This window comes from Salmo salar, chromosome 23, assembly GCF_965601325.2.
Source record: "Salmo salar chromosome 23, fSalSal1, whole genome shotgun sequence".
Lineage (NCBI taxonomy): Eukaryota > Metazoa > Chordata > Actinopteri > Salmoniformes > Salmonidae > Salmo > Salmo salar.
The window spans coordinates 42,545,761-42,573,567 of NC_138313.1; the positions used below are offsets into that span (position 1 = coordinate 42,545,761).

Consider the following 27,807-nt stretch of genomic DNA (forward strand, 5'->3'; position numbering starts at 1 on the left):
TTACAAAGTGAGGTCTGGGTATATTTCAATATATAGACTGCAACGTTCACACATCATTACTATCAATAAAGTCAAGAAGTTTGTTTGAATTTCCTGTTTGATGTATGACATGACAACTGCGTCAGAGTTTTGGGCAACCCTTCCCCAGCTTTTGTTCCATGCTGGCTTAAGACCAAGCTAGCCAGTAACTAGCAGTGGTGTAAAGTACTTAACTAAAAATATTTTTAAGTACTACCTAAGTCGTTTTTTGGGGATATCTGTACTTTACTTTACTATTTGTATTTTTTACTCCTTTTACTTCACTACATTCCTTAAGAAAATATTGTACTTTTTACTCCATACATTGTCTTTGACACCCAAAAGTACTCGTTACATTTTGAATGCTCAGCAGGACAGGAAAATAGTCATTCACACACATATCAACCAACCATCCCTGGTCATCCCTACTGCCTCTGATCTGGTGGGCTCACTAAACTATCAACCAACCGTCCCTGGTCCTCCCTACTGCCTCTGATCTGGTGGGCTCACTAAACTATCAACCAACCATCCCTGGTCACCCCTACTGCCTCTGATCTGGTGGGCTCACTAAACTATCAACCAACCGTCCCTGGTCCTCCCTACTGCCTCTGATCTGGTGGGCTCACTAAACTATCAACCAACCATCCCTGGTCATCCCTACTGCCTCTGATCTGGTGGACTCACTAAACACACATGCTTTTTTTGCAGTGGTGTAAAGTACTTAAGTAAAAATACTTTAAAGTACTATTTAAGTAGTTTGGGGGGATATCTGTACTTTACTATTTATGTTTTTGACTACTTGTACTTTTACTTCACTACATTCCTAAGAAAAGTATGTACTTTTTACTCCATACATTTTCCCTGACACACAAAACTACTAGTTACAATTTGAATGCTTAGCAGTTCAGTAAAAAACAAAAAGGTCAAATTCACACACTTATCAAGAGAACATCCCTGGTCATCCATACTGCCTCTGATCTGGTGGACTCACTAAACATACATGTTTCCTTTGTAAATGATGTCTGAGTGTTGGAGTGTGGGCCCGGTTGTCATAAAAAGTAATAAAAAAGGAAATTGTGCCATCTGGTTTGCTGAATGTAATGAATATGATGTAGAGCATTTACTTTTACTCAAGTTTTACACTTAGATACATTTAAAATCTGACACTCAAGTAGTATTTTACTGGGTTACTTTTACTTCAGTCTTTTTAGAGTAAGATATCTTTACTTTTACTCAAGTATGACAATTGAGTACTTTTTACACCTCTGGTTACTAGATAACACCAGACAGATGAAAGGGGAAACATATATGTATCTTTGCCTTGGATGAATAGGGGAAACTTCTAATCATATTTGCTGACTCGCTGCAGTCAAATTTTGGCACCAGAAGACTAGCTACCTAGCTATGTAAACCACGCTCCTCTGTGAACACACCTTCTGCGATGTTGGTTACAAGACAGTACTAATTTAAATTAGGCAAGAGAATAAGACACTACCATTGGTGTAATAAATTTGTATTTTTGTGATGTCACAAAAAGCCCTTTATAATCGCGACTCCTGAATCCAAGTGTTTGAAATGGGAGAGGATATCAGTAACTTTATGATCAAACTTTATCAATGTAGAAGCAACAGTCATTTTATATTTTGGTAATTTTACTTAGATCTGATTTCATCCAAATCCGGTAACAAAAAAAAGCTTTTACTTGCTATGACTGTGAGATGTGGTTGTATAGTTGAATGAACTGACTGTTAGTCACTGCTCAATGAGCAGACACAATTGATAAACAATTGCAAAGAACACTGGGTATTTTTATTGGCTTTGTTTCGGGGGCGGAGCTCATTAGAATAATGCCCTGCATGTTTTGACTTCATATTCAAGCTGAAAATATTGACAATGCCACCAAATTAAAAATGATATGACTTTAGGTTTATGGATATTATAATGTTGCTTAGCTTCACATAAAAATTATATGTGAAAATGTAACTATTGGCACAAATAATTAAACTGCAGTAGTACAGTGCAGAACTGATACAGTCATACAAGTTACAAAATATTTTTTGTCCTATAGCAATCCTAGTGAGAGCCTAAGTGAATACTGTATCTTATCATTAAAATGAAATACTTTACACAATAGGATATGTATTTCATAAGGCCTTATATTGAGGGCCTAGTTTTACCCTAATAGAGTGACCTGAAACTCATCGTTTACAGACCACATCGGGCCTGCAAGTCACACTAAGCAACCTTGCAAAGTGATGTTTAATTCCTGTTGAAATCCAGCTAGAGTTGGTATAGCCAACATTTGGAATTCTTATTCATGCCTGACCTGCATTCAGAATGACTACCAGATTGGGAAGACTAAGACTACCTAAACCAGGGGTGTCAAACACTCCCCCCCTATCTGACTCCCCCCTATCTGAGATAGCTACTGCAACCCTCGTCCTCCACATACAACACCCGTTCTGCCAGTCACATTCTGTTAAAGGTCCCCAAAGCACACATTCCTGGGTCGCTCCTCTTTTCAGTTCACTGCAGCTAGCAACTGGAACGAGCTGCAACAAACACTCAAACTGGACAGTTTTATCTCAATCTCAATCATGGACACCCTTACTGACAGTTGTGGCTGCTTTGTGTGATGTATTGTTGTCTCTATCTTCTTGCCCTTTGTGCTGTTGTCTGTGCCAAATAATGTTTGTGCCATGTTTAACTTATTTATTGAATTTAAACAAATATAATTCTATTGGTTTTTTATTATATTTTTTTGTACCATGTTTTGTGCTGCTACCATGTTGGGCTGCTGCCATGTGTTGCTACCATCTTGTTGTTGTGTTGTGTTGCTACCATGCTGTGTTTTCATGTGTTGCTGCCATGCTATGTTGTTGTCTTAGGTCTCTCTTCATGTAGCGTTGAAGTGTCTCTCTTGTCGTAATGTGTGTTTTGTCCTATATTTATTTTTAATTTTTAATGCCAGCCCCCGTCCCCGCAGGAGGCCTTTTTCCTTTTGGTAGGCCGTCATGATAAATAAGAATTCGTTATTAACTGACTTGCCTAGTTAAATAAAGGTTAAATCAAATAAAAAATAAAAACATATGGCCTGCAGGATCTGGCGTACGGGAGGTCCAAACAGGCCAGCGGGTGATTTGAGTAAAAACTCAATATACTTTCAAATGAATTTAAAAAATCTAAATGGTGTAGAAATGATAATTCAACTATATTCATACAGTTTCTTGACTGTCCAGCTCACTAATAATCACTGTGCACAATCAATGGACCTACATTCATAGAGTTTACCCAGCTAGCACAGTGGATCTGAGCCGATTCCGGCTGAGAGTCGGGGCACCCGGCTGAGAGTCAGACTCGGCCGACGTCATGTGGCCCGAGTCTGGGCAGCCTTCTGTAGTATTACTTATGACTAGGATTGAGCTCGGGCCGATTCCGGTGTGAGTTATCTGTCCCAAATGTATTACTTGGTGCTCGGGCCGATTCCAGTGTGAATTATCTGGCCCAAATGTATTAATTGGGGCTCGGGTCGATTCCGGTGTGAGTTATCTGTCCCAAATGTATTACTTGGGGCTCGGGACGATTCCAGTGTGAGTTATCTGTCCCAAATGTAGTACTTGGGGCTCGGGCAGATTCCGGTGTGAGTTATCTGTCCCAAATGTATTACTTGGTGCTCGGGCCGATTCCAGTGAGAATTATCTGGCCCAAATGTATTAATTGGGGCTCGGGCCGATTCCAGTGAGAGTATCTGTCCCAGATGTATATATTACTTGGAGTTCGGGCCGATTCCGGTGAGAGCTATCTGGCACAAATGTATTACTTTCATTATTTCTTTATTTCCTCATTGTTTCTGATCAAAAAATACAATTAACATTTAAATGAAATTCTTTAAGAGTCCTGTGTAGTATTTTAGTATTTTGATACTTTGTGCAAGGCAATTGATAAGCATTAAAAACTTTGAGGATGCAACTTCCCGAGTGGCACACTGGTCTAAGACACTGCATCACAGTGCAAACTGTGTTTTCAGACTTCCGTTTGACATGAGAGAAAAATAAATGTTTCACAAATTTTGAACATTTTTATCAGGGAAAAATATTGTGGGTGATGTTTTAGTCACTCAAAATGCTTTTACATGGGAATCAGAATGACTGTTTGGGACCTTTAACACAGTGTTTTTTAAACAATCAGCTCTTACTTAATCTGCTTTGATTGATTATTAATATAGCTTAAAAAAGAGTCCATATTTCTTACATAAGAACATCTGTAAGAACAAAAATGTTGCCAGTTTAATTGGAACTTGGCTGGGTTGGGTAGGTAACTTTCAAAATGTAATCCATTACTCCCTAACCCTGGAACTTGGTCTAAGGAAAAGAGAGAGCATTCTGTGACATTCAGATAGAGACATGTGACAGAGACTGTGATTTTAGTCAGTCAGCATAGTCGATGAATTGACACAGAACAGTGTGGTCACCACATGCCATTATGTTGTGAATTCTGGAATTAAATTCTGGAATTAAAAATAAAATAAAAACACAAAGGGGAATTAATTTGCCTTTAATTAATGTTGCCTTTCCAGAAAATAATAATGTGGATGAAATGAAGTTCCTGCTGGAAAAAAAGTTTATTCCCCATTGATATACTTTTAGCGTTCGCTTTAGCCTGCCTTGTGTCCAAGTCGGGCAGGGTTTGCACTGTTGCCACTATTCTATCGATTCCATTGCGCTAGGCAAGTTCAATCAAGCCCAGCTAAAGTATTTGAAATTATGTCAAATGGTATTTGAACCAAGGTCGGATTTTTTAAACCTAGTTAGCACATCAGTTTGGGAGTACACTTACTAACTAGCACATTAGTTAGCAAATCAGTGGCCTTCTGAGTATCTGCGCTGAGATTGCAAGATCGGAAGTTTGATCCCTGGCCGAGTCTTCCCAGACTGTAAAAATAAGACTCGTGCGTTTCTGCTTGACACTTAGCATTAAAGAGGTAGACTGGGGGTAAGGCCCTGTGAAAGACAAGCGTTCTGTGCTCTGTCCAGGGGGTGCTACAGAAACAGCAGATAGGCTCCTGTGAGCCGTTCCAGCTCGTGCAAAGCTACTTACTTTACTTGAGAGTGCACTGAAGGAAATAACACCATCTATGGTAGCAGTGTAGAGGAGCAATATTGTAACATAATCCATGTTTTTCGACCCACAAAATAATACTAGATCAAATTTAGAGATAAGGGGTATATTGTCTGGAAAAATAAGTCAAGGTGTTGGCCTGAAACGGAATTTTCCTCATGATATTATCACCTAATGTTTTTAGAACAATGTTTTCCATAACAAAGGAATAATTGAATTAAAGTCCCAGACGTTGTAATTAAATTATGTGAATGTATGTTAGAGCTATTTCAGGGCCTCTTTCAAAATGTGTTACTGCTTTATGCATTCTTACATTCTTACAGGAATGATCCTCCAAAATGCAAAGTATTCTTTATTCATGGTTTCATATTGCACCTTGCTGAGTTTTCACAGGTACTGAGAATGCTATTTACATAATTTTTGGTCATAAAAAAAGGTCAGTTTTGCATGTTGCACAATAACTTATGATTGATTAAACGAAATAAGTAGCCAAATCGTAAAAAAAAATATATATGATAATAAAAACATTTGACAGTTCTCAAAAAATTAGACCACACCGGAAATGCACCTTCCCAAACATTGTTGTGTAGCTAGCTAACGTTAGCTTACTTGCCTTGAGTGTGCTGTCATGAATGAAATTGAAGCCTTATTCCACCACCTTAGCAGGGAAACTGTGAAGAAGGTAAGAATGAAGGGATCTAATATGTAACGTTAATAATGCTAGCTAATGCCTGTATCTGCTTACTAGACAGTTGTAGCTGTAGCCTTCATTTACGTTCCAGTCATTGGCTGTAGCGAGACTGGCAGTAGTTAGTGTAGCTGGCCAGCAGTGCTAACACTGCTAGCTAACGTTTCTCAGCCGAAAGAGAGAATAATATTTACACCACTAGCCAGCTTACTGCTGTTAGATGTCAGTGGTTGCATGTACTTTTCTGGTGCACAGCCTATTAACGTCAACCACCACTGAGGGCTAACAATGCTAATAGCTAGCTTCCATGTTGCTATGTGTTGACGTTAGCTAGCTAATTAACTATGTCGCTTGCAAGTTGCATAAGTTAAATTAAAAATATATATAAGAATTTAGCAGACGCTCTTATCCAGAGCGAATGCACACATGTTTGTACTGATACCCCCTGGAAATCGAACCCACAACCCTGGCGTTGCAAGCGCCATGCTCTACCAACTGAGACACACGAACGTTTTATTTAAAACTAAAGGGAGGTTCAAATAGTGTTCCTTCTGCTGTGCACACGACATTGTTACTGGATGAGGAGGATAAAATATCGACCTCTGTTTTATGAATTTGGATTGTTGAACTGTCACTAAACTGCCACCCTCTCTCCTGTTATAGCCAGGCTATTATGTGGCCTGATAAGTCGGGCCCTGGATGCTCTCATCAGTAGTTTTGAAGATTGGACACAACAATGACATTATAAAGGACACTAACAAAAAGTGAGTGAGTACACAATACGCCTAATTGGTCAATGCTAGAGAAACAACAGTTGTTGTTCCTACACATTCTTTTTGGTTGGGCTAGAAACATGGGCACAATGTATGGCTAAATAGCCTATGTCCACAATTTGACCAAAGCCACTTTATTTTAACAGACACTCTTTTCCTTTCAGTCTTTTCTGTGCTTTCATATTCCCTCTTTCTCTCTGTTTTTTCCTGCAGGGCAGCATGTCTTCAGGTCACCGGCTGCGAGATGTAGAGCAACACCACCCCCTGCTGGATGGAGAGGAGGCTGCAGTGGGTTCCGCAGCAGGGGAGGCGGAGCAGGTGTGGTTCATCCAGGACGGCTGTGGCATGGTCTGTGCCTTCATCACCTGGTTCCTGGTGCTCTACGCTGACTTTGTGGTCACCTTTGTCATGCTGCTGCCCTCCAAGAGCTTCTGGTACGCCGTGGTCAACGGCGTGGTCTTCAACTGCCTGGCCGTGCTGGCTCTCACCTCTCACCTGCGCACCATGCTCACCGACCCGGTGAGTGAACCAACCGCTGCAGGGTCGTGCTCATTAGGACAAAACGTAACAAAGGAGTGAAGATGCATTGTAATGTTGGGTGACTTGGAAAAGGGAGTGACTTTGAACGGAGTGCAAGACAGAGCATACAAGAAGTAAAAGAAGCAGTCAGAATGACGAAGGGTAAGTCTGAGGGCACGCTGATGCTCCTGGGCACAGAATAGGAACAATGTGTTGTCCTATTAGCAGTGAAAGAGCTGACTTATTAGTAGTTTCCTTTAAGTTTTGAATGAGTCTGTCCAAACATGTCATTCTGACTGTGTCCATTCTGTCCAACCATGTGTCTTGTTTACAGGGAGCTGTGCCCAAAGGCAACGCCACCAAGAAATACATGGAGAGCCTGAACCTGAAACCAGGAGAGGTCATCTATAAGTGTTCCAAATGCTACAGCATCAAACCTGAGAGAGCCCACCACTGCAGGTGAGGAGGGGACACTTCTGTTGCTTTTATGTATTATTGTTATGCTTTATAGTATCTAAAGTGTTTTCCTGGCTGAGTCACTTGGCTAGGCAAAACCTCCTATTTAGGCCTACTGTATCTGTTGGGTCCTGTTAATTAGGCAAACTTTTCAAATGGAAAACAAAAAGGAACGTTTCTAATTGCAGAAGTCCAGGTAGTCCCTCCCGGTTTCAGCCCCCCCTCCCCGTTTGGTGCCTAATGAACACGACCATGGTGTCGTTTCCCTCCCCTGTAGTATTTGTAAGCGCTGCATCCGTAAGATGGATCACCACTGTCCCTGGGTGAACAACTGTGTCGGAGAGAACAACCAGCGCTTCTTTGTCCTCTTCACTGTGAGTTCCGTCTCAGTTCCACCTTGAAGGTCATGTGCACAATGGAAATACTGAAATGCATCTGTAGTACATCGGTCCAATTAATCAACGTCAATTAATCAGACTTTGTTTTTGTTGCATTGCTGACATCCCTATTTTGTACTGTTGTGTAGTTTTGCATGGAAGCAATGGGTTTGACAGAATGATTAGTGTTTCATCTTTATTTGTGGTGCCTTATCATAAAGGCCTGTAAACCACATTGGTACTGAGTGCTTTTAGCTCTGGCCAGATAGAAGTATGATGATGTATTATTAGGATAGGTTGTGATTGTGTACACTGCTCGTCAATGTGCTTTTGTTGTAGCTTTATGCCTGTGTGCATTGTCAATGCACAATGAATTACTATGAATGTTTTACCATCAATACCAGGATTGGGTAATAGTTCCCTCTCTCTTTGCAGATGTATATAGCGATGATCTCCACCCATGCTCTCGCCCTGAGTGGGTACCAGTTTGTAACCTGCGTCAAGGTCCAGTGGAGTGGTGAGTATCATTATATGATTGCAGATGAGTTTTCTAAATATACTGTTCCCTGTTAAATAGAACTACTTTGACTGTAGGGTGCCCTGTTTAAAAACAGCTACATTGACTTCAATGTGCCCTGTTTAAAGGCACAATTGTGTGTTAACAAAAATATACAGCTTCAAAACTATCATTTTAATCTTGTGGACTATCATTATTCGTTTCTATAGCTCCGTCTATGAATTTGAGAGGGGTTACATTTCTCCAGCCCCATCCCTCACCGTTTATAGCAATCTAATTGGCAGAGCTGTCATTTGTTGATTTTTTAAATTAATTATTATAATTTCAAATTAAGGATTGCAGCTGCAAATACAACTACATTGAGGTCAGTGTTAATGTTATTATCCTGAATGGTATTTCTGCCCCTCCAGAGTGCAGTGACTTTTCCCCCCCGGTGACGGTGATGCTGATGATCTTCCTCTGCCTGGAGGGCCTCCTCTTCCTCACCTTTACGGCTGTCATGTTTGGCACTCAGGTCCACTCCATCTGCAACGACGAGACGGTGAGGAGGTTAATATAACACTATATGACACTTACCAGACACTGTTGTAATCCTAAGAAACTTTCTGTGCAGTGAGTGGCTACATTTTCAGTTTGATTCCTGTGGGAATTGAACCCACAACCTTAGATATACAATGTACATTAGATGATTTAAGAATTGTTTCCATGTTATACATTACATTCTCAGGTCCAATCCATCTGCAACAAGACGGCGAGGAGCCAAAACACATGGATAGAAAAATAATAGATAGACATTCAGTAGGGCAAAGGCATTACAGAACGCCATTCTACGTCGACTATTTCTATCAACAATGTAGAATGGATAAGATTCTCTATTCTGCATGATTGGGATTTGTTTCTAAATGTCCTGCGCCTCTGAACAAGCACGTGGCCATGCTAGTGAAGTCCCAGTGAGGGAAATGGGGCTTATTTACATATGAGACATCAGCCTCCTTCAGAAAACCTGTTGATATTGTAAGGAAGAAGAAACCTAGTTGTGGTGACATTGATGAGACTAGTGACCAATGACCGATGCTAGTTTACCATTGTGGTTATTTGACCTCATTCGCTCTGCTTTATTGAATTCTCACCTGGTGTTGATGTTTACCCCCTCTGTGTGTGTTTTTACCACAGGAGATTGAGCGTCTGAAGAACGAGAAGCCCACGTGGGAGAGGCAGGTTCGCTGGGAGGGCATGAGGAGCGTGTTTGGGGGCAAGCCTTCACTGCTGTGGATCAACCCGTTTGCCGGGCTCCGACTGCGCCGGCTACTCGCCACACGCTCCCGGAAAGCTGGCCCCGAGTTCTCTGTCTGACCTCTCACCTTATCAGCAGTTTCCTACTGTACTGTCTGAGACAATCTGTAGAACCTGACTCAGGAGCTGGCTTTGACATCAGGGTCCTGTTCATTTCAGGCACCAAACGGAAGAAAACGGACTCAAACAGGGAAGGTCCAATAAGAAACGCAAATGTTTGTTTTCTGTTGCAAAATGTTTTCCATCGTGTGCCCTAATGAACACAACCCAGCTACAAGGAAGACTCAAGTTCTATCCAACAGCATGGACAATGGTGCTTCTGAACGTCACGTCTGTATAGGTGACATGGATCAGGACTCAGACTATTGAGAGACCCATAGAAACCTGTTGAAAGATCAAATGAAGGGGCGCTGTAGTTCTTAAACAGACAGACTGAAACACTACATATTGCACAGTTACAGGAAGCCTACATGGAGGAGGATTCACTTCATCTGTTTATTTATTGATTTATTTTTAAACACACTCATTGTTGTGTTCTTCTCTTCCTGTCGCTCTGGGGGTGTGTGATTGAGTAAAGCCTGATTTATACCTTACCTACAGTACATGCACAATGTAAGATCGCAATTAGCTACTCAAAATGGCGATGTCGTGTACTTGTGTCGACTTACAAATTGCTGGAGTGCGCAGGTCTGCGTTTTTCTCTATGCAACTAGCAGGATTGCCATTTTGCGTCACTAATTGTAAGTTTTGCATCCTATGTATAAAATGTAGCTAGCTGTACCTCTGGAAAAATGATGTGCTAGAATTGGTGTTAACCACTATATATCCATTCATTTAAAAAATAAAAACGACATTTTATGAATATATTGCTGGATATATTGCTTGAGAATCATGTTGTTTTTGCCTAAATGTCGGTTTACATTCTCTGTATTGCATTTTTTTTTTTATACCTTAAAAATACATGTTTACCGCTTGTAGGAGTTAGATGAGTTGGGGTGGGGATGGAGGGGTATGAAATATGAATAATTAATGGTTGCCAGCAAGATGATAGAGAAATACTAGAATCAGCTGTTTGGATTCTGCATGAGGCAATCGCATCAACTTTTAGTAATGTGTCTGACAAATTTGCTGTGACGTGGACAAGGAACTTGTTTCATTAGCCAAAAGTTAGCATTAAACCCTTGGTCATGGTTATTTTAATGGGAAGTATGCTATGATAATTTAACTGTGCTCTGATTTAAAGGTACACTTAGCGATGCACAAAGGAAACCGCAATATCGGTCCAATTTCCACAACTAACCGTGTTGAAGCTCAAGGCTAAACTTCTCTGCTGTTTTGTTCCTGTAGCTACCACGTTGTAGCATCGTGAAGGACACCCGTGGCCACATACTCTGACTTCCTCACAAGTATTCCACTACAGTACACTCCCCTATGTATACAGGGGACTTCCTGTCACGCTGATTGTAAGATGTATGATTCTGAAATTCTGATTAGCCATTATAATTGTATCTTTTTATTTGACATGAAAATGTTTTGAAGACGTGATGGACTGGATAAAGGAATTTGTTAAGACTGAATTTTTTTTTTTTTTATGTTCTGTTTGGAGATGTTATGTACTTCTGTTTTGAAACCTTTCAGTTTTTTCGCAGCTACATTTACTGTGCTCCCATTAAATCAACTTCATTTTTACCTCCTAAAATCCAGATCTATTTGTCCATATTACTGACTAGATAAGAGTGGGAGCCCACTATGCAGCACTTAGAACTGGTGGATGACTTGATGTGCACAGAAAGCTGTATGTGAAGCACTGGTCCCAATTCCCTCCCTTCCTCTTGGTTGTAACCCTTTAATGTTTGCAGATCTGTAAGGTAGAAGCAATATGGTGGAAGCTTCACCTCTACACTGCTGATACCTATCTATGCTACCTGGGGCGGCAGGTAGCCTAGTGGTTAGACCTTTGGACTAGTAACCGAAAGGTTGCGAGATTGAATCCCCGAGCTGACAAGGCAAAAATCTGTTCTGCCCTTGAACAAGGTAGTTAACCCACTGTTCCTAGGCCGTCATTGAAAATAATTTGTTCTTAAGTGACTTGCCTAGTTAAATAAAGGTCAAATAAAAACTGTAAATAAAAATTATTCAGATCTGCTAACATTAAAGGGTCAGGGCTGAGGCGAAGCCTTGAGATGGAATTGGGACTGGGTGTCTCGACACCATATGTGAAGGGATCTGGATTTTCCCATTTCTGAACTCCACCCATCGTAGGGTGAAGTTGCCCTTAGACGCTGACCTTGGGCCAGTTTTGCATTTCCCCCACTACTGTTTAAGGTTAGGTCCTAGATCCTGATCCTAGATCTGTAACCAAGGTAAACTTCACCCCGGACCTATAGTAAAGCAAATGTACAAGTTGTAGTGAATAACTTCTTATCCCACGGGCCATATCCACATATCCACACTGGCAGACAGTAGCTAACTGCACCTCCTCATTCCTATAAAAACTATTTTCTAGAAAACCAGCCATGTTATGTGGGACATCTGTAGTCGTGCTCCTGGCTCTATTGGGTTTGGGGGATCCCTTGGCGGACCCCCCCATCCTGACCTACCAGCGGACCAGGACTTGTTCTGGGGAGTGGACCAGTGTGACTTTGCAGTCGTCCTGCGTGCCTCCGGACTGGAGTGCTTCTTGGTAAGATGCTATTATGGTAAGATGTTATTCCACAGTTTAGTAGTACAATAACAGGATATGTGTGTGTGTGTGTGTGTGTGTACAGTTGAAGTTAGAAGTTTACATACACTTAGGTTGGAGTCATTAAAACTCGTTTTTCAACCACTCCACAAATTTATTGTTAACATACTATAGTTTTGGCAAGTCGGTTAGGACATCTACTTTGTGCATGACACAAGTAATTTTTCCAAAAATTGTTTACAGACAGATTATTTCACTTATAATTCACTGTATCACAATTCCAGTGGGTCAGAAGTTTACATACACTAAGTTGACTGTGCCTTTAAACAGCTTGGAAAATTCCATAAAATGATGTCATGGCTTTAGAAGCTTCTGATAGGCTAATTGACATCATTTGAGTCAATTGGAGGTGTGCCTGTGGATGCACTTCAAGGCCTACCTTCAAATTCAGTGCCTCTATGCTTGACATCATTGGGAAATCTAAAGAAATCAGCCAAGACCTCAGAAAAATAATTGTAGACCTCCACAAGTCTGGTTCATCCCTGGGAGCATCACAAAGCCCTGACCTCAATCCTATATAACTCAGTTACACCAGCTCTGTCAGGAGGAATGGGCCAACATTCACCCAACTTACTGTGGGAAGCTTGTGGAAGGCTACCCAAAACGTTTGACCCAAGTTAAACAATTTAATGGCAATGCTACCAAATATACAGTTGAAGTTCACATACACCTTAGCCAAATACATTTAAACTCAGTTTTTCACAATTCCTGACATTTAATCCTAGTAAAAATTGCTCAGTTTATTTTAAGAATGTGAAATGTCAGAATAATAGTAGAGAGAATGATTTATTTTCGCTTTTATGTCTCATCACATTCCCACTGGGTCAGAAGTTTACATGCACTGAATTAGTATTTGGTAGCATTGCCTTTAAATTGTTTAACTTGGGACAAACATTTCGGGTAGATTTTGGCCAATTCGTCCTGACAGAGCTGGTGTAACTGAGTCAGGTTTGTAGGCCTCCTTGCTCGCACACGCTTTTTCTGTTCTGCCAACACATTTTCTATAGGATTGAGGTCAGGGCTTGACCTGCCCTGACATCATTTTCTGGAATTCTCCAAGCTGTTTAAAGGCACAGTCAACTTAGTGTATGTAAACTTCTGACCCACTGGAATTGTGATAGAGTGAATTATAAATTAAATAATCTGTCTGTAAATAATTGTTGGAGAAAATACTTGTGTCATGCACAAAGTACATGTCCTAACCGACTTGCCAAAACTATAGTTTGTTAACAAGAAATGTGTGGAGTGGTTGAAAAACGAGTTTTAATGACTCCAACCTAAGTGTATGGAAACTTCCGACTTCAACTGTGCATATATATATATATATATATATATATAAATATACACTGCTCAAAAAAATAAAGGGAACACTTAAACAACACAATGTAACTCCAAGTCAATCACACTTCTGTGAAATCAAACTGTCCACTAAGGAAGCAACACTGATTGACAATAAATGTCACATGCTGTTGTGCAAATGGAATAGGCAACAGGTGGAAATTATAAGCAATTAGCAAGACACCCCTAATAAAGGAGTGGTTCTCCAGGTGGGGACCACAGACCACTTCTCAGTTCCTATGCTTCCTGGCTGATGTTTTGGTCACTTTTGAATGCTGGCGGTGCTTTCACTCTAGTGGTAGCATGAGACGGAGTCTACAACCCACACAAGTGGCTCAGATAGTGCAGCTCATCCAGGATGGCACATCAATGCGAGCTGTGGCAAGAAGGTTTGCTGTGTCTGTCAGCGTAGTGTCCAGAGCATGGAGGCGCTACCAGGAGACAGGCCAGTACATCAGGAGACGTGGAGGAGGCCGTAGGAGGGCAACAACCCAGCAGCAGGACCGCTACCTCCGCCTTTGTGCAAGGAGGAGCAGGAGGAGCACTGCCAGAGCCCTGCAAAATGACCTCCAGCAGGCCACAAATGTGCATGTGTCTGCTCAAACGGTCAGAAACAGACTCCATGAGGGTGGTATGAGGGCCCGACGTCCACAGGTGGGGGTTGTGCTTACAGCCCAACACCGTGCAGGACGTTTGGCATTTGCCAGAGAACACCAAGATTGGCAAATTCGCCACTGGCGCCCTGTGCTCTTCACATATGAAAGCAGGTTCACACTGAGCACATGTGACAGACGTGACAGTCTGGAGACACCGTGGAGAACGTTCTGCTGCCTGCAACATCCTCCAGCATGACCGGTTTGGCGGTGGGTCAGTCATGGTGTGGGGTGGCATTTCTTTGGGGGGCCGCACAGCCCTCCATGTGCTCGCCAGAGGTAGCCTGACTGCCATTAGGTACCGAGATGAGATCCTCAGACCCCTTGTGAGACCATATGCTGGTGCGGTTGGCCCTGGGTTCCTCCTAATGCAAGACAATGCTAGACCTCATGTGGCTAGAGTGTGTCAGCAGTTCCTGCAAGAGGAAGGCATTGATGCTATGGACTGGCCCGCCCGTTCCCCAGACCTGAATCCAATTGAGCACATCTGGGACATCATGTCTCGCTCCATCCACCAACGCCACGTTGCACCACAGACTGTCCAGGAGTTGGCGGATGCTTTAGTCCAGGTCTGGGAGGAGATCCCTCAGGAGACCATCCGCCACCTCATCAGGAGCATGCCCAAGCGTTGTAGGGAGGCCATACAGGCCATAGGGAGGCCATACACACTACTGAGCCTCATTTTGACTTGTTTTAAGAACATTACATCAAAGTTGGATCAGCCTGTAGTGTGGTTTTCCACTTTAATTTTGAGTGTGACTCCAAATCCAGACCTCCATGGGTTGATAAATTGGATTTCCATTGATTATTTTTGTGTGATTTTGTTGTCAGCACATTCAACTATGTAAAGAAAAAAGTATTTAATAAGATTATTTCTTTCTTTCAGATCTAGGATGTGTTGTTTAAGTGTTCCCTTTATTTTTTTGAGCAGTGTGTGTGTATATATATATATTTCTCTTAACTTATGTTGTTATGCCTTCTAATTATTGCGTCTTTGTCTGAAAATGTATTAAAAGGCGTCTGAGTCAATATCACAAAGCAATACCATTTGGACCATGAAACATTTATATTTTTATTTCAGAATTTGTATTCTGTTTATGTTTATTATACAAAGGAAATATTAAACTTGTAGGAAAACATGTTGGCCAAGCTCCAGCACTTAGATAATTATAAACACATTTTCAGTGAATCAGCCATAAAATATGTCCACCCTGTTACGGACATGCACTTAACTGTCTTTAATTACTTTCATTGCAGTATTTTAATAATATTTATATTTTCATAAAGCTATTGTGTCCCCTTGTCAACCGTGTCAATTTGTTCTGGTCAAATTGTAAAGAAGCAACGCACTAGCCTTGGCCCTGGCTCTGAGTGTCCTTTTTCAATCTCTCCATTTCTTCCTTTCTGCATGCTGCACTCTGTCACTGAGTTCAGCTATTGCCTTCTTCTTCCCTATCTCTTTATCTTTCCTCCATTTCTCGACTCTCTAGATACTCCTAAACATATTAGGAGTATTGTTTGTGATACTACAATTCCCTCAGCAAGATTCTTTTGGTCAAATATCTATGGTGATATACAATGGGGGAAAGCATGGAAAATTGCTAACAAATATTGTATCAATAACAAAGTAAGTTTCATTTAAAATGTTACTTAGAATTTATCCTGTGAAACATGTTTTGGAAAGATTCAAGCTGAATATTGAATATAAATGTGATTTCTGTGGAATGGAGAAGGTGACCATTTTGCATTTGTTTTTTGCCTGTATTTATAGCAGAATGTTTTGGATTGACATACAGAATTTTGTTACAAAAGAAATAGGACTGGTTGTACTATTTAATGGTTTTGATATACTGATTTATTTCAGAAATTCTGACATAGATAAAGTTGTAGTATATTTTATTCAACTGCTAATTATACTAGGTCAATTTCATATTCACAAATGCAAATGGTCTAATTCAAAACCTAACTTTTTTCACTTTTTAAATGAGTTTAAACAATATGGGACCACTTTAACTAAAATGAAAAACAAAAAGGCAATTAAAACTTGTTGGATTATTAATGAATATGATTTGTTTGTTTAGGATTCCTAGCAATGTAAATAGTCTGTTTGTATGCTTGTTTGCATGTAACTCTTCCTCTTTTGTTTGTTGATATTTGTTAATAAATTGTTTTTTTAAATAATAATAAAGTGCCTGTTACCACAATGTAATAGGGTGGACAACAACTTTGACGATGTACAGAAAAGAGTCAATATTCTTATAAAAAGTGCAGCAGTTAACATAAGACTATACATAAGATAAAATTGAATGAAGAAAATTAGGAAATATTTTTTAAATGTATAATTTTATTCCTAATTATTCTCGTTGAAGTTGATTGAGCAGCACATTGAAAAATTGCCTCCTTCCACTGAAATAAAATAGTCTAAAATGTATAAAATTAACTTTGAAGTCTGTCATTATGCTTCTATTATCATGAAGGTATACACACCACATAAGGATCCTTCTGAAATTTGATCCAGTGATTTATCTTGAGGACAAAAGAATAACACTTTTAGTGATATTGACCCTTAAAATGGGGGGAAAATCTGTTAACAGGGCTTAGTCCATTGTAGTTTTTATGGACAGGCGTTCCGCTAGCTCGCCTCACCAATATCCAATGGTAGCGCCTGGCGCGAAATACGAAAAACCTTAAAAATGCTATAATTTCAATTTCTCAAACATATGACTATTTTACACCATTTGAAAGGTAAGACTCTCCTTTATCTAACCACATTGTCCGATTTCAAAAAGGCTTTACAGCGAAAGCAAAACATTAGATTATGTCAGGAGAGTACCCAGCCAGAAATAATCACACACCCATTTTTCAAGCAAGCATATATGTCACAAAAACCAAAACCACAGCTAAATGCAGCACTAACCTTTGATGATCTTCATCAGATGACACTCCTAGGACATTATGTTATACAATACATGCATGTTTTGTTCAATCAAGTTCATATTTATATCAAAAACCAGCTTTTTACATTAGCATGTTTTGTTCAGAACTAGCATACATACTGAAAACTTCCGGTGAATTTACTAAATTACTCACGATAAACGTTTACAAAAAACACAACAATTATTTTAAGAATTATAGATACAGAACTCCTTTATGCAATCGCGGTGTCAGATTTTAAAATAGCTTTTCGGTGAAAGCACATTTTGCAATATTCTGAGTAGATAGCCCGGCCATCACGGCTAGCTAATTTGACACCCACCAAGTTTGGCCCTCACCAAACTCAGATTTACTATAAGAAAAATTGGATTATCTTTGCTGTTCTTCATCAGAATGCACTCCCAGGACTTCTACTTCAACAACAAATGTTGTTTTGGTTCGAAATAATCCATAGTTATATCCAAATAGCTCCGTTTTGTTCATGCGTTCAAGTCACTATCCAAAGGGTGACGCGCCAGCGCATTTCGTGACAAAAAAAAGTCAAATTATTCCATTACCGTACTTCAAAGCATGTTTAAATAAAGATTTTATGTGATTTTTTTCGTAAAATAGCGATAATATTCCAACCGCGAGACGTTGTATTCGTTCAAAGAGAGAAAGAAAAACTTGGAGTCGTCTCATGCACGCGGGCGCCAGTGTCATTGTTCCCAGAAGGACCACTCACAAAAACCCCTGCTGTTTTTCACCCAGAGACTGCAGAGCTGTCATTCCACTTTCTGCCGCCTTCCTAGAGCCAATGAAAGCCTTAGAAAATGTCACGTTACAGCAGAGATGCTGTATTTTGTATAGAGATGCCCTAGAAGGACAAGAAATGGTCAGACAGGGCACTTCCTGTATAGAATCTTCTCAGGTTTTGGCCTGCCATATGAGTTCTGTAATACTCACAGACACCATTCAAACAGTTTTAGAAACTTTAGAGTGTTTTCTATCCAAATGTACTAATTATATGCATATTCTAGTTTCTGGGCAGGAGTAGTAACCAGATTAAATTGGGTACGTTTTTTATCCGGCCGTGAAAATACTGCCCCCTATCCCAAACAGGTTAAGGAGCAGTTAAAATATGATTTGCAGCACATGGATGTCCCATATGATGGTGAACAAGGTCTGTGTGTTCATGTGTCCTCTCCTAAAGGCTTGTTGGTGTCCAGAATTGATGAAGCTACGGGTCAAATCAACTTCATAGCTGGGAAGATGGGTATATTGTTCCTCCTTTGAATGCAGGTGCACGCGCGTGCATGAAGTGCATGACAAATGCATTTCCCCTTTGAAATGTTGTGGGAACATGGCATTTATTTATTTTAGGTTTCTATCAAATGTGCTTCAACAACTTCCACAACCCATTTGGTAGCATGTAGGTCTTTCTCAACTTTGGGTTGCACTACGAGGGTTCAGAAAGCCAACAGAAGGAGGAGAAGAAGAAAATGGCGGAAACCCAGAAAGACCTGAACAACACTCGGTCCACCATAGAGATAATGGGTTTATTTGGGATTGACTGTATGTCTGTCTCAGACTCATTTTACTGACCGCAATCATTGAACTGAATGCATGTAACGAAACCTTCAACAAAGTGTGAAAATGGTGGTAGCCTATGTTACCAAAAAGTAAACATGCCCAAACAACATAAAGTAAAAATATCTGTATATGTGAGATAATACAGTAAGAAAATATACAGCAATGTAATATAGTATTAATGTATATATAATATAGTAATGTAAATATTATAGTGTTCATGTAAATATGAAATAAAGTTAACGTAAACTCTCCAACCACTTTTAGGAGACATCGCGTGGAGGGCTACGTCTTCCACGTTTCAACATTAGAACTTTGGCAGTATGAGGAGAGGCGCTGTCTACTACCTCCTCCTCTCCAACTCCAAATACTTCACCTATTGGTCTGCGGACAGGATATGGTCATGGCGGGCTACCTGCATCTCTTCTTGCTCAAGATGGTCTTTAACACCAAGCCCACTACTGAGGTACCAGAGAAAACTCACTGCTGACGCCCTGGATTCTCTTTAACTATCCAGAGCCCTCATGCTCCCTGGTTGGGATGAATTCCATTTCAATTCAGTCAACCATTAACAATTCCGTCAACAAGTGAACTGAAATTCCATTACATTCTGAAGTGACTGAATCCAAATGGAATTGATCCTGACCCTTTTGTGAATGTTAAGTTACTAATGGGATCTACACGCCTTATATCAATGTTGGAATGTATCAAAGTCTCACATTTGACAAAATTGTCATTACAGTGCATATATTTGGTGTAGATTTGAGTCTTTATTTCTGTGTTCTGAGTGATGGTCAACACATTACTATTGAGAAATTCTACATTTTATGTTTTACACAAGTGGGTTGTGTTCATTACGAGACATGTTTAAATTGCACAATGAAAAACAAAAAATTAGCATATGGACAGGTCCAGGTAGTTCTCCCCATTTCGTGTCTAATGAACAAGACCGTGGTTAAACATTGCCCTGGGTGTGATACAGTATCATATAATTAGCTCAACAAAATAGTAGCTACCTCAAGTCTACCGTACAGTATGTAAGTGTGTGAATGCAGACCATGATAGGTGTGGTCCTCTGTTCCACACCCTTATGGGGCATTAGGGTGGCGGCCAAAAGACAGAGCCCGAGGCCTGAAGGATCACAACCTGTTCCGAGGATCTGATTACTATGACTTAGCCATCGTGGTGCCTGCCTCGGGACTAGAGTGCTTTTGGCACTTTGCACACCAGAGTAGGAGCTTCTACCTATCCTACATGGTAAAGTGCCTTGCGAAAGTATTCGGCCCCCTTGAACTTTTCGACCTTTTGCCACATTTCAGGCTTCAAACATAAAGATATAAAACTGTTATTTTTTGTGAAGAATCAACAACAAGTGGGACACAATTATGAAGTGGAACGAAATTTATTGGATATTTCAAACTTTTTTAACACATAAAAAAACTGAAAAATTGGCCGTGCAAAATTATTCAGCCCCTTTACTTTCAGTGCAGCAAACACTCTCCAGAAGTTCAGTGAGGATCTCTGAATGATCCAATGTTGACCTAAATGACTAATGATGATAAATATAATCCACCTGTGTGTAATCAAGTCTCCGTATAAATGCACCTGCTCTGTGATAGTCTCAGAGGTCCATTTAAAGCGCAGAGAGCATCATGAAGAACAAGGAACACACCAGGCAGGTCCGAGATACTGTTGTGGAGAAGTTTTAAGCCGGATTTGGATAGAAAAAGATTTCCCAAGCTTTAAACATCCCAAGGAGCACTGTGCAAGCGATAATATTGAAATGGAAGGAGTATCAGACCAGCTGAGGTGGGAGACTCTGTCCATAGGACAACAATCAGTCGTATACTGCACAAATCTGGCCTTTATGGAAGAGTGGCAAGAAGAAAGCCATTTCTTAAAGATATCCATAAAAAGTGTCATTTAAAGTTTGCCACTAGCCACCTGGGAGACACACCAAACATGTGGAAGAAGGTGCTCTGGTCAGATGAAACCAAAATCGAACTTTCTGGCAACAATGCAAAACGTTATGTTTGGCGTAAAAGCAACACAGCTCATCACCCTGAACACACCATACCCACTGTCAAACATGGTGGTGGCAGCATCATGGTTTGGACCTGCTTTTCTTCAGCAGGGGCAGGGAAGATGGTTAAAATTGATGGGAAGATGGATGGAGCCAAATACAGGACCATTCTGGAAGAAAACCTGATGGAGTCTGCAAAAGACCTGAGACTGGGACGGAGATTTGTCTTCCAACAAGACAATGATCCAAAACATAAAGCAAAATCTACAATGGAATGGTTCACAAATAAACATATCCAGGTGTTAGAATGGCCAAGTCCAGACCTGAATCCAATCGAGAATCTGTGGAAAGAACTGAAAACTGCTGTTCAAACGCTGTCCATCCAATCTCACTGAGCTCGAGCTGTTTTGCAAGGAGGAATGGGCAAAAATGTCAGTCTCTCGATGTGCAAAACTGATAGACATACCAAGCGACTTACAGCTGTAATTGCAGCAAAAGGTGGTGCTACAAAGTATTAACTTAAGGGGGCTGAATAATTTTGCACGCCCAATTTCAGTTTTTCATTTGTTAAAAGTTTGAAATCTCCAATAAATTTCGTTCCACTTCATGATTGTGTCCCACTTGTTGATTCTTCACAAAAAATTAGTTATGTTTGAAGCCTGAAATGTGGCAAAAGGTCGAAAAGTTCAAGGGGGCCGAATACTTTCGCAAGGCACTGTAAGTACACACAGATACATAAATGTCATGTCAGAAGAGCAGTATTGTGCCAATAAGATGCGCTATAATCTTACTGTTTATATTTTTTTGACAAAGAATAGATGAACAAGCCATCATATAATACCCCAGGACCTTTGTGGAATCGGAATTGTATTGCCTGACCTAGTGTTCTCCTTGGACTTATCAGCTAGCTGGACATTTTACTCCTTATCACCATAGAACTAGACTAACTGCATGGAAGGAAAAACAAAAAACCTGGCTGTGTAATGTTGCACACTGCAGGGCTAGCCAGTGACCATCATCTCCCGGAAATGGACCCAGACAACACCATTGGTCAAATACACTTCCAAACCAAAGTGACATTCCCCACTTGTCATGTTCACAAGTGTACATTGTTAATGATCCATTTTGCAGTTTAGATGTTCTTGGGGAACTTAAACCACTGGTGGGTTCGAGTCTGTCAACGGTGCTGAAGATATGCAGCAAGAGTGTAGAAAGACAGTCTTGTCCCTGCTCAAGAGGGTTCTGGACAATTCATGCCATGCATCACAACCATTGTCCAGTTGTACAAGCTGTCTTAAGCCATTGTTAAGGCTTACAGTTAGTTGGATCAAAATCTGTTCTTTTGGGCAAAAAAGACTAACCTGCTCTAGAACGACAAGGTCACATATGTCATAGTGACAGCAGCGTAGCCTAGTGGTGAGTGTTGGACTAGTAACTGAACTGTTGCAAGTTCAAATCCCCGAGCTGACAAGCTACAAATCTTTCATTCTGCCCCTGAACAAGGCAGTTAACCCACTGTTCCTAGGCCGTCATTGAAAATAAGACAGAACTAATTACGCTTGCATGAGGAGAGGTGAAGATAATTACCTTCTCTCCAACATGGTGGTCTAACTGATTAGAGGCATTTTAGAAATTACATGTCCTAGTGCCCATTCTTACAGGTTAAAAACACAGCCATGTCAAGTTACTGGTATAGTACTGATGAGATTAAAGTAACAGAACAGCAATGAGTTGAGGCCACCAACTGTTTGTTTATTGAACCATTTCTGTCAGGACAGTGTCTTCCCACACAAGCAATAGAGAAGATGTATTTGTAGTCACATGGGCATTTAAACAAGGTTCCTTACAAACGGAAGCAAAATGTCAAGAGCATAGACAACCCTACCTTTTAAATAACTCTTCAGTGTCACTTTTCTTCAACAGGAAAGTTGATGTCAATTTAACCAAACCCCAGTTGAGCATCCAAGAAACCCAATGTGAACTTCGTCTATAATGATACTACAGAGACCAAAAATAGTAGTCCACTACACGGACAAACCAAGAGAAGCATACAGCACATTACCATTACGTTGTTTATTTCTCTATAGCCTATTTCATGTCATGATTCAGGTAGAGCACGTCAACACAAGATACTACTGGATGGATATGGGGCCCAGGACAGCGTCGGCTTCCCACTGCACATCTGGGGAGAGAAGTCAACTGTAAGAGGACTAGAATTATCATAAACATTAGATGTATTGCCAATGTTTAAGAATGATCAAAACAAAGTCCCTCAAGAGGCAAACATCCAATTGAATGATGATCGCACATGTCAGTTAGGCGCACAGGGTCAAGCCGCAGTGCAGCGCCACTGGACGGCGAGAGCAAGGTGGGGTTAATAGCCTTCCAAGGGCACAAGGATAGGAGTACTCAGGATCTGAGCCCAGCAGCACTCAAGTTGCCAGATCATTTGTGTTGAGCCTCAAGGAAGCCGAAATGTTGAACCAGTGAATTTGAAAACTCAAATCATACCAGCGTCGATGGAAATAGCTCTGGCCCTTCTCATGGTACAGGTGGCGTCACAGCAACCACACACCTGGTCATCCCCGTCTACAGACCTCCACCTGTGAGAAAAATTAATAGCTTTACCAGTATTTAGTAGACCGAAACTAGAAAGTGAAGTACAATCCTACCAGCCCAGTAAGAAATGTCTGCTTCCATTGCAAAAGTGGACACACCCATCTCACAGAAGAAAAGTCACACTATACATTTACCCATTGACAAAGGAACAGGCCTTGCCCTCAGCATAAGTTGGGGAGGAAGCTGCAGTGGCCTTCAGGTGGCAGGTTATGTAGATCAGGTCCATTTTTTCATGGCTAGTTTTGCTTTTGCTTCCAGGACCAGCATACTGCTGTTTGAATATGAAGGTCTCCAGCTGGATCTGAAGCTTGTGGTCCTGTGAGCGAGGCAGGAACTGGGAACGAGAGCCTGTCAGCGCAGCATCAACTAGACACCTGAAGAACCAGAAACCATTGGAGGACATGTCACAAGGATGTGCAGTGCACACCTTCCAGTTGCTCCTTTAATAGTAAAATGTGCAACTTCTATGGACCATTTCAGATAAATATAACTTCTAGTCCTGGACAAAATATTATAGTCAATGGAGAACCTCTAAGAGGTATTAGTCCAGAATTAGGCTAATCTGTTCAGGAAACTGGTTGTACATAGTCATAGTTTGTTGGGCATGCACACCAGGGTTGGGTCAATTATTTTTAGTAAACTGAGGCCAATGCGCCTCAATACTTGGAGAAGAGTGGAATTGGTATTTGCGTTTATATTTAGCAGACTCCTATCCAGTACATTACACTAACGTAGCTAAAATGACAGTCTGCAAGCAGAAACCTCAATATAGCATCAGCTAAATCAGTGCTAGTAAGACGAGAACAAAAGTAATGTTAATTTCAATTCAGGAATTAAACTGGATCCCAAACCTGGTACGCGCCACCTTTGAACAGTGCCCTCGCCGACTCACCCGTCATTCTCAATGAAGGAGTAACTGGGCTTAGAGTTAATGTCAGGCACCAGAGTGGCAACACAGCTTTCCACAAAGACCCGCAGAGGCACATGGTGGTACTGCAGGACAGAGGCTTCCATGCAAATCAGGTCACCTAGGAAGTACTGACTGGAGGGCCTCTCAATCCACCAGTCGTCTAGAAAGAAGCAAAGTAAAAAAATTTTTTAAAAAAAGTGTAATTTAATAGCATCTTGACAAAGACACCAGGTCACCTAGGAACAAAAACATATAGACTTTACATTACAATGTTACATAACATTGTGTCAGTCATTTCAGGGCTGCAGTAGATTGCTGCAAGTTGTGTGTAGCCTTCACCAGGACCAGCAAGTGTCAACCCAACACCTTAACACCAAGAGACCAAACCTCTTCGTGAGGTTGCTAGGTGTTGGTTGAGGGCACTACCATACAGACACTAATAATAGTTGAGACATGGAACTACCCACCAGTCATTAGCTTGAGAGTAAAGTAGAGTTGCTCCTCAACTAATTTAGAGTCCGCAAAGAGGGTCCAGGTAGGCTTCAAGGCATTGCTGCTCACATTGAGTTTCCTGCAAGGGGAGAAATGGACATTAGTCATTGCAAAATTAACTCAAGTCCTGAGTGACGTCAGCCTACTTCTGATAAGTCAATGTCCATGCACCACAAATCATCTGCTTGGAGAATTCTCACCTCTTGTAGTGGCACTCAATGCCTACAACAGCCTCAGTGGTCCTTACAATAGGTGTGTCACCAATATTGCTTGGTTTGTAGAGCAAGTGGAAGGTATAGATGAAGGCATCCTCTATCATCTGTGAAGTGGTAACAAAAAATAAGTGTTTAAAGCAGTTGCTTTAAATGACTCCGCATTTCACTTCAAATCATGTTTTATTTGTCACATACTTTAAAAGTATGGACCAAATGAAACAATTAATTTAAAAGAATAAAAAGTCCAAGACTAGGCTTACTATGTGTCCAGGAAACCAGTCCTTAGATTTAAAATATTTTAACTGGGCATTTAGATTTGAACAAAGGCTACCTCCAGTTTGCTGCCGCATCCCTGCAGCTCAGACTCAAAGATCAGCCTCTGGGCTTCGACATCCTCCCCAGCTGCAGCACAGCCCCCCAGGGTGAGATGCGCTGGCTGGATGAGTTGGCCGTTTCCAAACAGATCCTGCTTGACCTCCACCTGGACCAGATTCTCCCCGCATTTGACCCCCACTGTGTTGGCAGGGACAGGCTGCTTCAGCTCAAAATTCTTCACTTCAGGCTTGGCCTCTAGCACTGAATCATGAGGAAACGTCCAGGTCAGCGGGGTTTCGAAGACTTGCTTTGACTGGAACACTGAATCCTGCTTCCTGGGTTGCAGCACTGCAGATCTCTGGTTCTGGAAGCCCCTGGGTTGCAGCACTGCAGACTTTTGGAAGGCCCTGGGCTTCAGAGCTGCATGAGCCCAAGGAGTTGATGACACAGCATCCCAGAAACAAACAAATGCAGCAACCACTGCCAAAAGCTTAATTAGCACCTGCTTTAATCCCATGACTGCAAATATCAAATGCTGAATTCACAACATCTCCTTGGTGTCTAGGAAGAACCTTTTTAAGCCATCTGGTTGAACGTGAACCCGCCCCTTCATTAATTAGTGTAATCAACCTCAAGACTGTGCTCATTAAAAGGCCCTGTAGAATACTTAAGAAACGCATCCTTCCCATAGGGCAGGGGTGGGCAACTCCAGTCCTCGGGGGCCTGATTGGTGTAACACTTTTTCTCTATCCCTAGCAAACACAGCTGATTAATCAAATTGCATTCTAAACTGAAGATCATGATTAGGTGATTATTGGAGGTGTGTTAGCTGGAGCTGGGGCAAAACTGTGACACCAATCAGGCCCTCAAGGACTGGAATTGCCCACCCCTGCCATAGAGAATGATAGAGGCCTCTTGTGGCCTAAAGGCCATGTCAGCATGGCCAGCGCCATTGAGGGCTTCCACCATTTTAATGTTGTCAACTGGGTGGGGACTTACAACTTCATTGGCTGATCATCAGGAGCGTTCAACCAATCGTAAAGAAGAAAATCACTACTTTAACATGGCGATTGCCTCAATGGGGTGTGTTCAGTTTACCTCAACATTTGCTATGTTGAGTGACGGTTTGTATTGCTAAGTTGCGTGACAGCACTGAAAGACACTTTTTCCCAAAACGGTGCACACCGTTCTTGAACAGCCTTTGAGGTACGTTTGCGCCCGTTTGGTAGATGTGGTGAGGTGGGGCCTGATCAATGTAGGTGTGACCATCTTACCTAGGCTACATCATTTTCTGTTTTGTCTGTCAAAAGTACAACTTAAGTCAACTACTGTCGGACGGGTTGAATAAGTGAAAAGACGGACCGTTAGTGTGTTTTTTGGAAGACAATTCGTGCTTTCAGGACAACTGGGAACTAAAAAAAATGTGGTCAAGTCATGACGTCAGTGATCTTTAGGTCAGGAAGTCGGAGTTCTAGAAAGACACCAGAGTTTCCGACTTGGAATCCCTTCTTCTTCTGTTTAACGGCGGTTGACATCCAATATGTTTCATTACCACCAACTATAGTATACAGTTGTGGCCAAAAGTTTTGAGAATGACACAAATATTAATTTCCACAAAGTTTGCTGCTTCAGTGTCTTTAGATATTTTTGTCAGATGTTACTATGGAATACTGAAGTATAATTACAAGCATTTCATAATGACAATTACATGAAGTTGATGCAAAGAGTCAATATTTGCAGTGTTGACCCTTCTTTTTCAAGACCTCTGCAATCCGCCCTGGCATGCTGTCAATTAACTTCTGGGCCACATCCTGACCGATGGCAGCCCATTCTTGCATAATCAATGCTTGGAGTTTGTCAGAATTTGTGGGTTTTTGTTTGTCCACCCGCCTCTTGAGGATTGACCACAAGTTCTCAATGGCAAGGTGCTCCATCATGCTGGAAAAGGCATTGTTCATCACCAAACTTTTCCTGGATGGTTGGGAGAAGTTGCTCTCGGAGGATGTGTTGTTACCATTCTTTATTCATGGCTGTGTTCTTAGGCATAATTGTGAGTTAGCCCACTCCCTTGGCTGAGAAGCAACCCCACACATGAATGGTCTCAGGATACTTTACTGTTGGCATGACACAGGGCTGATGGTAGCGCTCACCTTGTCTTCTCCGGACAAGCTTTTTTCCGGATGCCCCAAACAATTGGAAAGGGGATTCATCAAAGAAAATGACTTTACCCCAGTCCT

General features: G+C 41.2%; 2 protein-coding genes across 3 annotated transcripts; one reads left to right on the forward strand and one right to left on the reverse strand.

Moving 5' to 3' along the window:
* Positions 1–5,692: 5,692 nt before the first annotated feature.
* On the forward strand, positions 5,693–10,041 carry LOC106584670 (palmitoyltransferase ZDHHC7). Of its 2 annotated transcripts, none has more exons than XM_014170172.3 (8): positions 5,693–5,818; positions 6,488–6,588; positions 6,811–7,116; positions 7,451–7,575; positions 7,850–7,946; positions 8,385–8,466; positions 8,877–9,007; positions 9,640–10,041. In XM_014170172.3, the coding sequence occupies exons 3-8, from the start codon at positions 6,817–6,819 to the stop codon at positions 9,817–9,819; spliced, it is 915 nt and encodes a 304-aa protein (XP_014025647.2). In that variant the 5' UTR covers positions 5,693–5,818; positions 6,488–6,588; positions 6,811–6,816; the 3' UTR covers positions 9,820–10,041. The 2 variants fall into 2 exon arrangements, with proteins under 2 accessions (XP_014025647.2, XP_014025648.2); XM_014170173.3 differs by having other exon boundaries at positions 8,877–9,015; positions 9,640–9,850.
* Positions 10,042–22,758: 12,717 nt separating this feature from the next.
* Positions 22,759–26,105, reverse strand: LOC106584671 (zona pellucida sperm-binding protein 3). Its single transcript, XM_014170174.2, has 7 exons — positions 25,587–26,105; positions 25,241–25,359; positions 25,016–25,119; positions 24,531–24,708; positions 23,773–24,012; positions 23,531–23,622; positions 22,759–23,201 (listed from the first exon to the last, which is right to left on the reverse strand). Exons 1-7 carry the CDS (start codon positions 26,085–26,087, stop codon positions 23,152–23,154), a joined length of 1,284 nt encoding a protein of 427 aa, XP_014025649.2. The 5' UTR covers positions 26,088–26,105; the 3' UTR covers positions 22,759–23,151.
* Between the last annotated feature and the right edge of the window lie 1,702 nt (positions 26,106–27,807).